The sequence below is a fragment of the Salminus brasiliensis genome, chromosome 3 (genome assembly GCF_030463535.1).
Source record: "Salminus brasiliensis chromosome 3, fSalBra1.hap2, whole genome shotgun sequence".
Classification (NCBI taxonomy): Eukaryota; Metazoa; Chordata; class Actinopteri; order Characiformes; family Bryconidae; genus Salminus; species Salminus brasiliensis.
Window position 1 is genome coordinate 33032823 of NC_132880.1, and position 12131 is coordinate 33044953.

At 38.9% G+C, this 12131-nt stretch overlaps 1 protein-coding gene across 1 annotated transcript; it reads left to right on the plus strand.

Annotated features, from left to right (window-relative positions):
* The first annotated feature begins 1561 nt into the window (after positions 1-1561).
* Positions 1562-11584, plus strand: tspan13b (tetraspanin 13b). The gene is made up of 6 exons (XM_072674782.1): positions 1562-1768; positions 3856-4023; positions 5420-5500; positions 5883-5996; positions 7347-7457; positions 10471-11584. The coding sequence occupies exons 1-6, from the start codon at positions 1706-1708 to the stop codon at positions 10543-10545; spliced, it is 612 nt and encodes a 203-aa protein (XP_072530883.1). The 5' UTR covers positions 1562-1705; the 3' UTR covers positions 10546-11584.
* Positions 11585-12131: the final 547 nt, after the last annotated feature.

Sequence of the window (12131 nt, forward strand, 5' to 3'; positions counted from 1 at the left end):
GGGGCCTGGGGTTGTGGGTTAGAGCCATGCTCTCCAGTCTCTGGCTGTGAGGTGTGTTTGGTGTGTTCTCTGATTTTCTTTCCACTTCCTACCTGTATGGACTAGTGCCCCTGGGGGACTTGGAGGTATTCTTGCCTTGTGCCCAATGATTCTGGGTTGGCTCAGGGCCCACCATGAACCTGATCAGGAAATAGCAGATAAGAAGACGGATGGATGGAGAAATCATCATTCCACCTTTAAAACTATTGGCACACATGGTATTACCTCTGACAGACAGAGTCTAAAAGGTGTATTTCATTACTAGTTTGAGCTCTTCTTGATCCTTACTCAGAGAACGCCTCACTATGCTCAGATGAACCGTGATGAGCTGCTGCTCTCTAGTGGTGAGACTGAAGAATTGCACTGTAACGAGAAAGACCACATTTTTAGTCCTGTTAAAGAGGCCATTCATTTAAAAGAGGCAATTAAATGTTTACGATGTAGCTAACAGTCAACGTGGTAGAAATGCACAACTATTTTATGAATGCTTACACACTATTTACAATGTGCACCCCCCCCACACACACACATGTGCAATTAAGAGGAAATTTGCAATAATTTGTAAATAATCTGTAAATATTATTGTTATTGTTGTTGTTTTTTACTTCTATTATTTATATTGTGTGTGTGTATATAGTGGTGATTTATCTACGTTTTTGCATCTAAATGTCTTGCTATCCCTTTTCTTCTGTGACACTGAGAATTTCCCCACTGTGGGACTCTAATAAAGCCTCCTCTTGTCTTATTTTGCATTGTATTATCATATTTTCTGTATGGTTTTATATCTTATATTTTCATGACTGTAACCTTTTAGTCATCCTAACGTCATCTGGCCTACAGTCTCAGTGCTGCATCATAGATATGAGAGGTGGCCTGTTCTGTGGATGCTCACCTGTGAGTCAGAGCAACTGGCAACACTGCACAAGCAGAACTGACCAATCAGATCACCAGGGCGTTCCCTCCTCCAACAGGGTTGCCAGGTTGGAGGGAAACCCTCTCCTGTAGTTGTGGTTGTTCCTGAGGAGGGATTTGTTTGCAGTTGGCAGTTAAGGCTGTATTAAGTAGAGACTTGCAAAGAGACCAAATTGCAATTGCAAAGAGACCAAAGTCATAACAAATAAACAAATAAACCAACTCATGAATCATAAGGTTGGACAGATGAAACCGTACAATAACATTGGATAAATTATTGTAATAAAGTCAACAATTGGAAATACCTGATATTAACAACAAAACGATCGGTATCATGTATTTATAAGAGCTTTAACAGAATGAGATTTTATTCAGACAGGATATATGGCATCAGTACAGACGTAACGAGTGTGTAAAAATTCTTTACAAAATCTAAGAGATGTAATTATAACAGAAATTTGCATTCAAATGTATTTTATCTTATTGGCAAGTGACATTTAAATGACATGAACTGACTGAGAAATGTGATGATGCAGGCGTGGAGAAAGAGAACAGAGGAGTAATTGGTTGCGGGGTTAATTTGGAGGATCTGGCAACCCGCGTGCTCTTATCGTTGTGGAGGCTGACGCGCTTCATTTTTTCTGAGGGATACTCCGGCTCGGTCTGCCTTGGTTTTCTTTTAAAACGTTAGATTTTCGGCTGATGTGTTTGTGATTGCGTGTGACTGATCTTTGCAGCGAGAAAACCGTCCGCCATGAGCTGCTCCGGATTCACCTGCTCCAAAAACTGCCTGTGCGCCATCAACCTGCTCTATGTGGTGAGTGAGCCCAGCAGCAGCAGCAGCAGCAGCAACCGCAGCAGCCGCAGCAGCCGCAGCCATATGGAGCCTGCAGCTGAACTACATCTGCTATTTCTGCTCGAATCTGGAGGGGTTTGGGTGAATGTCTTGGCTGGGGAAGCGGTGTTGGTAAATAATAGGCCTCAGTACATCCAGCCGAGCTCTTCTGAATTATTGAGGACGGTGCATTGTGTGTGTGTGTGTGTGTGAGGTGCTGATCAGCTTTGGGCTGCAGCTCATGGCGTTTCCTTTCACTCCTCCATTCCGGCAAAACTCACGTCCTGTCTTTGTTCTAGCTTTCAACGTGTCTGATAAAGCCCCAGTCACTCATTCCGGTTCGTCTGTCTTGTGTGTTGGCTTTTGAACACTGGGTGTAAGTCTGATTCTTTGCATTCACGCAGTGTGTGTGTGTGTGTGTGTGTGTGTGTGTGTGTGTGTGTGTTGTGTGTATTTTTGGTCAGTTTGTGTGTTGACCTCCATACTACTACCAGTTGACCTGGTAGTTATGGAGTGGGTGAGTGTGGTGTTTTGTCACCAGATACCAAATTGTAAACCATCAGGTCCACTCCACTGAACCGTTACACCACTCTCGGGTTATGGTAGGCCAGTTGTCCCATGTTGTCTTTGCTCTGTGTTTGTCAGTGTTGTAGATACTGGAATCCCCTGCTTTTGTGCCACACTATCCGCAGGGATCAGAAGTACCTGTAGTCCCATCAACTATCACCGTCACCGCTTGAAAAACACTGAACAGCTCCATATTTCAATACAGAAAGTGTTGTAATTGGTCCTGGTTAACTGGATTTAGTCCTGGAGGCTCACTGTACTCAGTATGGGATACTTATGAGAGAGAGTGAGTGAGAGAGTGTGAGTATAAGTATGAAGTTTGCATATCTAGATACAGACCTACACATACAGCTATACATCTAGGCATATGCACACATCAACCACTGTGTTGAAGCTGCTGATGGAGTGATAATGATTTTTTTTTAAATAATAATAAATAAAAATGGGATGGTATTTTTTGAGCACAAGCCTTTTTTTAAGAATTTGCCGCTACTGATGCATTTTGGCTGTGTGTCAAAATATTGCGATAAATATCATGTCTTTAAATATTGAAATATCATATTATTACCATATCGCCCAGTATTTGATTTGTTTTAAATATACATTGCCCTTCAAATTGATTGGGTTGTACAACTTCACAGCTTCTTCTTCAGGGCTTAGACACTGCAAGTATGAGAATATGTTCTTCCAAGGAGGGAATGTTCAGTCCCTTAAAACAGGGGTGGAGAATTCCAGTCCTGGAGGGTCGGATTTCTGCACAGTTGTGTGGTATTGTTTCCGACTCAGGCACACTTGATTTAACTCATCGGCTAATGACCAGGTTTAGTTGGTGTACTAGAGCAGTGAAACCACCGAACTGTGCTGAAATCTCACGCGCAAATATTTAACCAGTCATTTGGACTACGGGGCTTCTGGTTATTTGGATTTTTTTGCTGAGATGCAAAAGCTTTGTATTTCCAAGATGTCTTTGTGAACTCCAGTCACTGTATGGAATTGATCCAGCAGCACACCTGGTTTACTTTAATGGCGAATTGATGAGAGAAACTAAATATTGCATATGAAAGTACTGGCCTTCCTCCAGTAGAGAGCTGGGAAAGCTAACTCTTGCCCACATCAAACGGCCATGTTATTTGTGTTTATTCAAATGTAAATGGCTTTTTTTTAACAAATAAGCATCACTTCCTAGATGAATAGCTTTATGTTCCTCAGAATTTCTTTTCCCCTTTTAGCATCATTTCCTAGTTTTAGCCAGCATTGAAGTTTTCCTTCTTCGTGGTTAAACATTATACTCAGAGTTTGAACAGGTCAGATCACTGATTAAGGTTAAATATTAAGAAAAACAGTGAAATTTTTTTTATCTACTTGCTGCTGTGATATAAGAATCCATATGTTGTTGTAGAGGCACTTGCACAGATTATTTCACAGATGAACTGATACACCTCTGTCTGCTAATGTGTGCTCCAGTCTCTAATTTCTTTTGGTTGTTCTTTTTTCCCCTGCAGATGGTGAGCATGCTAATGATCGGTATCGCTGCATGGGGGAAGTGGTTCGGCCTAGTCTCAAGCTTTCAGGTGGTGGGAGGCATCATCGGGATAGGGGTATTCCTCTTCTTCGTCGCTTTGGCTGGACTCATTGGTGCCATTAAGCACCACCAAGTTCTACTCTTCTTTGTATCCTTTACTGTGTTCATCTGCATCTACACAAACTCACCCTTAACACACACATGGTCATATTAGGTGTAGGCATTTGACAGGTTTTCTTCCAAATGCTCATTTTCTATGCATAAAACAATACTTACTTTCATAATAATAAGCACTTTGTGATTCATGTTTAAATGACATGGGTGGTATAAATATTTATTATCATTATTATTGTTATTGTTGTATTGAATGCACCAATATGTGAAATTCTAGGCTGATGAAAATTACCCATATATACATATGCATTTGTGGCTGATAAATAGTACACTCATCATGGGCGCAAATGTCACAGAAATGTTATGTTGTCAGTGAGCTGTACACTTCTCTGTGCCCACATAAACATTTACCAACACACAGTACAATAGGAAAGTCTAAGAGTTCCATGCAGATCTGGGAAGGAATGTCCACATTTACACAAAGAAAAGCCCTAGGCTGTCCCCCTCAGCTACAAGGAAATCAGGTTGGATGGTCAAAAGCAACCCAACCCCAAAAACCACACTTTTAGGCTTGGCTAAAGTTTATGACTAACTACTTGGATAAAGAAAAAAGCCGTCTGAAGGAAGGTTTTATGGTCAGATGAAGCAAAGATGTTTTTTGACCCTGCATGGATTTCAGAAATCCAGTTCTTGTTTGTTTAATGTAGTCACTCCATTTTGGCCCAGAAAAAGAACAGTTAAAAAAAATAATGTTGAGTCCAATTTTGCTGTGTCCATGATGAGTGTAGGTAAACATCCGAATGCAACATTGATGTTTCTGTAGGGTTAATAAAGTACTAAAATTAACAAAGTGCAAATGTTTTAGTGCAGCAACCCAGTGTCATCTAAATTTGTGGTTTTCCAGAGTACAAAAAAAAATGTTGAAATATCAGTCAGATCTAAACTTCTGTTCCAAATAAAGCATCTGCAAATACCAAATGGATTTTAGGCATCCCTACTGAGAATAATATAAATAATAGTAATAAGAAAAATAAAAATATTTTATATTTTATATAATAATAATATGTATTTGATTTATGGAGCAAGAATCATTTTCAGATACAGAAGAAATGTATGGTCAGTATGACAAACTGAGGCAATTTGGTTATTGTCAAATTGAATGATACATAATAATAATAGTAATAAAAAAAAGCTAAAAGAAACTCACATGACTCTGATTCTGTCATTTTAAATATTAAAACATAATGAAACAAAATGATAACTGTTGTTTACATTTGAGAATATTTATTGATTTAACGGAACAGTAGTAATTGTCAGAACTAAAAAAAAAAAGGCATGTATAAAAAGTTACTGTTAGTTTGTTGTCCTAACGGCAGTGAACCTGATGAAGCCAACTCTTCCTTTATTCCTCCTTAATGATTGAGTATTAGTACATGATTATCCTGTTCCTAGTGTTTGTGGTCCAGTTCTCAGTGTCCAGTGCATGCTTGGCCATCAACAAAGAGCAGCAGGTAAGACTGTAGTTAGGGGCACTGTAGCTTCATTGACATAAAGCATAAATGTAGTGAATTATGGACCATTAAAGATGGTAGTGGTGGTAATGAATAATTGACGTAAATGCAGTCTGCTTTTCTCAGCACTGGTTTTCCTGCATGCTGAACAGTTTTCCTGGACAGTGTTTATTTTTAGAAACCTATTCAGACTGATTTACTGTTGTTTTATTTCTGGCAACCCAGTCTTTTCCCTTTTGTAGATCTTTGTAGCGTTTGCTCTTTAGGATGAATTTAGTATCTTTTGTCTTTTAATAAAGCTTTGTGGTTTATATATATATATATGTGTGTGTGTGTGTGTGTGTGTGTGTGTGTGTGTGTGTGTGTGTGTGTGTGTGTATAGAATCAGCTGTTGGAGGTGGGCTGGAATAACTCTCAGAGCACTCAGAGGGACGTGGAGAAAAGCCTGAACTGCTGTGGATTCTCACACATGGACGTGAACGGAACCTGTGCTGCTGTAATTGAAATGCACCGCTTTATTCACTGTTTTACTTGATTACTTTAATTCTTAATTGCATAAAGTAACTTCAGTTGCAGTACGGTCAGAAGTGAGTCAGTCCACTGCCCTCCAGAAAGATCAGCATGCTTATAGTAATCGAAACAAAAACACTGGATAAAATTCATTCTTTCAGTTTGTTCTTTTGTTTCCATGATCAGATTAGAATATTAGATAAGGCTGTACATTTTAATGAGTTTAGATTTTGTTTTTAGCACATGATTTTAATGTAGGAAGATAATGTATGACTGTTGGAGGGGAGAAAACTCAAGTTCGGGTTAGCTTCTGCTTTGAGCTAGCAACTGGACCATCCCCTTGGTTAGACCGAAATAAGTTATAAGGACTGAGTTATAGGGTGAGGTGAAAAACTTGTTTGCGGGACACAGAAGGTAGAAAGGGACATTTATAGGATGATGGAACAAAGGAGAGGAAGCTTCATAGTCTTCTTTTCAATCTTCAGTCATTTAATAACTCCAACACAACCGCTACAGTGTGTTAACTATTGGCTGGTAATTTTTCCAGCATATTTTTCCATATTGATTTTTAAAACCATACAAATTGGAACAGATGGGGACTGATACTAATATACATTTTTAGGGTACAGCAATTAGGGCAAGTGAACCCCCACACTGTGTGTGGGCGCAAAGAAAATCACGTTACTCAAAGTAACAGTAATGTCCTTTGCTCCTTTAAATTGCATTTCACATTATTTAAAATAATGTGGAGGGGAAAAAAAGTAATTTGCTGACAGTTTGTTAAAGGTGTAGGGCATCAGTCAAGTGCCGTCATGGGCACACGTCGCTCACATTTTAAAATAAAAACAGTGAACCAACCAACTTTTGATCGTTTGGAGCAAATTCCAGTCATTCATCACTAATGGTATGGCCTTTAAGATGAGTAATTGTATTTTAAAGGTCTTATTAAAATTCATTTTTACTGCTTAAATTTTCATAAACACTTCATTACAAGTACATGTATATAAAGTACACTCTAAAAAGGGTTGTTCTTAAAGAGTTCTCTAGTAAAACTGTAGTTCTGTATAGAGCTAGAGCCCTTTTGGATGCTTTGGTTCTCTTCCTGATTGCATGGCTCTTCACATTGTTAACCCTTTTAGTAGACTGTTTAAATAATGAGTAATCTTTCTGAGGTGCATGCATTTAAATGATGCAATTTAAATGATAATGGCATCAGGCACAGCATCTGTGATCATGCATCTGGTCTGTGGATTTGAACTGTCTGTATCTTCATCTATCCACGCATATGCTATCATTAATTTCCTCACTGTTTAAGTACTGTGCTCTTCCCCTGCAGGCCTGTTTCTCTCACACCAAATGTGACACCTGTGCGGCCAAGATCCAGGAGCATGCTGGCGAAGTGCTGCGCTTTGTGGGAGGGATCGGCCTGTTTTTCAGCTTCACTGAGGTAAACCTTCTATTTAAAAGCTCTCATTTTCCCTCTTTATTTTTCTGACACATTCGATTCTCTACTCGTATTTCTTGTGCTTTTACACATTTACACAAGACTGCCATATGAACCATGGATCAATTATGCAGTTTTGATACGTTGCTTTTCTACCCGTATTTTTGCAAAATAGTTGGATCCAGGTTTGTCCGTTTATTGCTCTTTTTTTTTTTTTTTTCCCTCTCTTTCGTCCTTGGATACAACACTCATAGCATTTTACCATGCAGAAACACCCGCAAACAAAGCCGTTCTTATACGGGACAGTATTTAGCCAATTAAGAGATAAGTCGAAGCAGTCACATGACAAAATGAACCAATGACACTTCACTGCATATGGTGCTGGAAGCAGAGTCCACATGAAGCTAACCCTAGACCACAGGTTTCATGAGGACCAGAGATGGGTTCTCTGGACCACTACCAGACTCGAAACCAGCCTTCACACTTGACCAAATGCACTTAACTTCCAGAGCAAGCTTTTTCCAGCATGGGTCTGGAAAAAGCTAGGATAAAAGAAATGCCCTAGAGGTCACAAAATGCAATGGAGCCCTCTAACTAATCACACTGTCGTAACCTGAGCTTCTTGGTCAATCACCCTTCCAGATCTGTGTTCCAGTGTGGGGTTGATGAATTAAGGTGACCATTGTAATCTGGAAAAGTCTTATCCTGGCCAAAATAAACAGGCTGATCTGGACCAGTTATCGGTTCACCAATGTGTTTTTATTCTATTGAAATGTCTTGAGGTAGAATCAAAATGCATGGTACAACTTTCCACACTGAATTCATGATGTAGATGTTTCTTTTTGAGATGCCTTTTTAGTTCACCATCTGCAGCTTCTAAAGCTGAGATTCTCATCCACTCATCATGTGATACGAGCGCATTCTGTTTTAATGTGTGAAGGCCATCTGCTGCCAAGAAGACAGGCCTACTAACATGAGCAGCAGGGCTGAATAATGATCAAGAGCATGAATTATACTACTATACTGCAACCAATCTAACTATGCAATCAGATTTTTTTTATTAGACTATATGGACAAAAGTATTGGGACACAGGGTATTAAGAAGAGTTTATTCTGCTTTTGTTGTCTCTACAGTCCAGGGAAGGCTTTCTATTATATTTTGGAGCACTACTGTTGGGCACAAACTGAATTTAAGACGAATACAATGCGAAACACACAGTGCAGCTTTTATATCATCATTCCATTTTTTTTAAGATAAAGATTTATTCAAAACCTGTATTGGTTATTATTATCTGTAATAATGATTGTGCCAAATGATTGCAATAACTTTCCTCTTCTTGTCAGAATTGTTGTTGATTTAGATGAATAATTTAGAAGCTATTTATATTTTCACATGACTGTTACAGGTTTTAAATGAAGTGCTTATTTAAATACTCTTGTGTGTTTGCTTATGTTATGTTATTTTATATTAAACTTAGTTGGATGATCTGAAATGTTTAAATGTGACAAAGATGCAAAAATACAAGACATTGAGAAATGGAGCACATTCTTTTTTACAGCACAGTAGCTGTCTAAACCAGATGTAATGAAATTGCCACATCACTTTTATAGGTGCTAGCTTTTTGTCCTGGTTGGCCATGTTGGCGTTTTTCTCCACTGATGAAATTACAGGATGAATTACCTACTGTTTTTTACTGAACTTGGCAACGCTCTAATTTTCCAGGCAGATGTCACCTAGCTATGGGGGGGAAATAGAAAAGGTACTTTTGCTACTTGTACTTCTGCTGTATATGGGTCTCTCATTGATGAGTTCGGAGTATGTACCCCTCTAAATTTAACACTTTCCAAATCATGAAACAATTGATTCTTTAGGACAATTTACATGGCCTCCCTACACTGGGAGAGCATTACTTTGCAGGAGGAGAAGAAAAATGAAGTAATATAGCGTTCAACCTGTTGTCGCAAAGCAGCTTAACAGAAATCCAGCAATGAGACAACAGGAACAAACTAAAATAGGACATGTAACCCCACACGAGCATGTCAAATACGACCGGAGCACTGAAAAACTCCCTCAAACCTGGAAGAAGGAACTTTGGGGAGACCCAGAAAGAACCATTGAAGACTCACTAAAATGACTAATAAATGGTAGGAAGTCCGTAACACTGCAAAAGTCCATTGTTCTGCACAGGTGTACTGGTGATTTCATTGCAGTGTAATGGAATGTGCATTTTTACATTTTTTTCTTTGTAACTATTATATTTTTTATTAATAATAAAAATAATAGTTATTATAAACACCCCAATGATAAATTAATCCTCTCCAAATAAGTGTAATCTTACATTTAAGTCCGGACAGTGCCAGAAGTCCAAAACACCACAGCTGACACACAGCATGTAATAATGTGCTGTATGTTTGTTTATGCTAAGCTTTGTCTTATGCTAAAGTTTGTGTGTCTGATTTTTTTAAATGCAAATCTCTACAGCGCAATACCCATTTATTTTCCAATTTCAATTATACATTGAAAAAGATTTATGTAGAATTAATCAAATAAACATTTAATTTTATTATTGCATGTGCCGAAGCATCTCCATAAAGGATGCGAACTTATCTACATGTAGAAAATTAACAACTCCTTCTAATTAATGCATTCAGCTACTTTAAGTTGCACCCATTGCTGAAACTAATGGGAGAATGCACACACACACAGCCTGTCTAGTCCCTATAGAGAAGTACTGTCAGTACTGGACACTCTGGAGAAGATAAACATGAACTTGTTGGCACCATGCCTAAAGCCAGGCATGGGGTACGGGGATGTAAAGCACTGAGCTGTGGATCAGTGGAACGGTGTTCTTTGGCATGATGGTGCTCCATTCAATACTTTTGGATGGTGTGCTTCAGTTGAGGTGGGGTGGTAATTATCAAACATCCTGAACATCAGTAGGATAATTGTTTTTGTAATACCTTGTGAGCATGGCTGACGTAGTGTTTCCCCTTCCTCCTCTCTTTCTTCTTTCAGATCCTGGGCGTTTGGTTAACGTACAGGTACAGAAACCAGAAAGACCCACGGGCCAACCCCAGTGCCTTCTTGTAGTCTGCAACATGGCTATCACAGTGACATCCTGTACGCCAGCCTACTCGCTGGACTTCTTTCTGGAGCTCTGTACGAGACAGGGAGTGTGTGTTTTGCTTTCTCTGGCGTGGAGATCACTGCTAGTTTCTGCTGCTGTGTGTACTGATCATTTTCAAGGGTGCAGTGTTGTGAAGCAAAAAAACAAAACAAAACAACCATATTTATATATTATTTTCACTTGAAGACGTCTTGAACGAAGGCTGATTCTATACCACGGAACCGACACTTTTTACCTTATGCAGTAAACACTTCGTCAGACGCTAATGGGCTACAAGAAAAGATGATCTTCAGTCTAAAACCATGAATTGAATCCAACTGAATGGAAAAAAACAATCACTGTTTGTGAGAAAATGGGCTACTTTAAGACTAGTATGTGCCTGCATGTTAGTGTTTATATTCTGATTGGTTGTTCTGATTAATATTTGTTCAGATTGGATGAATACCGTTTTTAATTCCTCTAATTCAAAGTAAGGAATTTTTTGTGTGATGCAGTATGTTTATAAATCCACATGGATGCAGTCCTCTGTGTGTACATGCACGCAATCAGTCACGGTGAGGCTGCTGATCGTGAATGCAATAAATTCATCACCATGATTATTTGGTGCATTTTAAGTGCATTTTTATTTAATGTCTGCATGACAAAATATATTGAGTCATGAGTTTAGACCTGAAGTGTAAGAAACTGGGAAAATACCGAAACTGGTAGTTGAACTATGTTAGCAACACGAAAGCCCCTTAAAATGGAATTCTTTTTCACACGTTTTATGTTCTAGTTGTGTGTTTTATTGACTCCATTTATCAAGTCTGTAACTGAGTGGGTGGGTGAGTAATCACATGTTTGTGCACGTCACTGTTCACAGATTTTGTGTGGTTTTGCCTTCTTGCATGAATTCTTCACTACAGTGTGCATCTATATCCTATGGTTCTGTGAACTATGCACTCATATGGTTTGGAGAAAAGAGCAAAAAAAAAGAAAGAATAAAGAATGCATTATCACCCAGTCTTTGTACAGCGTGAGTTGCAGGGGTTTCTTTCTCATGCTAAGTCAGGGATTTTATTGACATTCTTTAGGAAAAGAAAGGTTTCCTTCAGTCTGCTGCCCAATCAGAAAATGACACGCATGACTTTGTGAATCCGGGAACTCGCTGGAAGAACAAAAGCTGCTTTTGGCTGCAGACTGGTAACCAGGCAACAGAGGGAGTCAGGAAACACACAGGCCGGTTCCCTCTAGGCCCCTCCTTACGGCATATGAACCAGGGCTGCTTACTTTCACCTTTAGTTTCAGGTGAATCACACAAGCATGGTGCACTTTGAGTAAGTCTGCATTCTTGAAATTAATGTGCCCAAAGGGTTCTTTGAAGGGTTCTTAGAGCAGATAATTTAATAATTCAATTTTTTCACAAATAAACATCATTTTGCAGCATTCCTCTTGGTCTATTCATCCTAAATATGTTGAAAGTTAAAATACTAATTTATACAAATTATATATTAAGAAGTAACAAACATATATGCCAGTTTTATTTTTTGCACAACAGTAGTGAAAGCTA

Bases quoted from the DNA above. Each gene is read 5' to 3' on its own strand.
- tspan13b (XM_072674782.1), top strand. From the start codon at position 1,706: ATGAGCTGCTCCGGATTCACCTGCTCCAAAAACTGCCTGTGCGCCATC. The intron at 1,769-3,855 runs GTGAGTGAGCCC...TTTCCCCTGCAG, and splicing joins CCATCAACCTGCTCTATGTG to ATGGTGAGCATGCTAATGAT. The intron at 5,501-5,882 runs GTAAGACTGTAG...GTGTGTGTATAG, and splicing joins CCATCAACAAAGAGCAGCAG to AATCAGCTGTTGGAGGTGGG.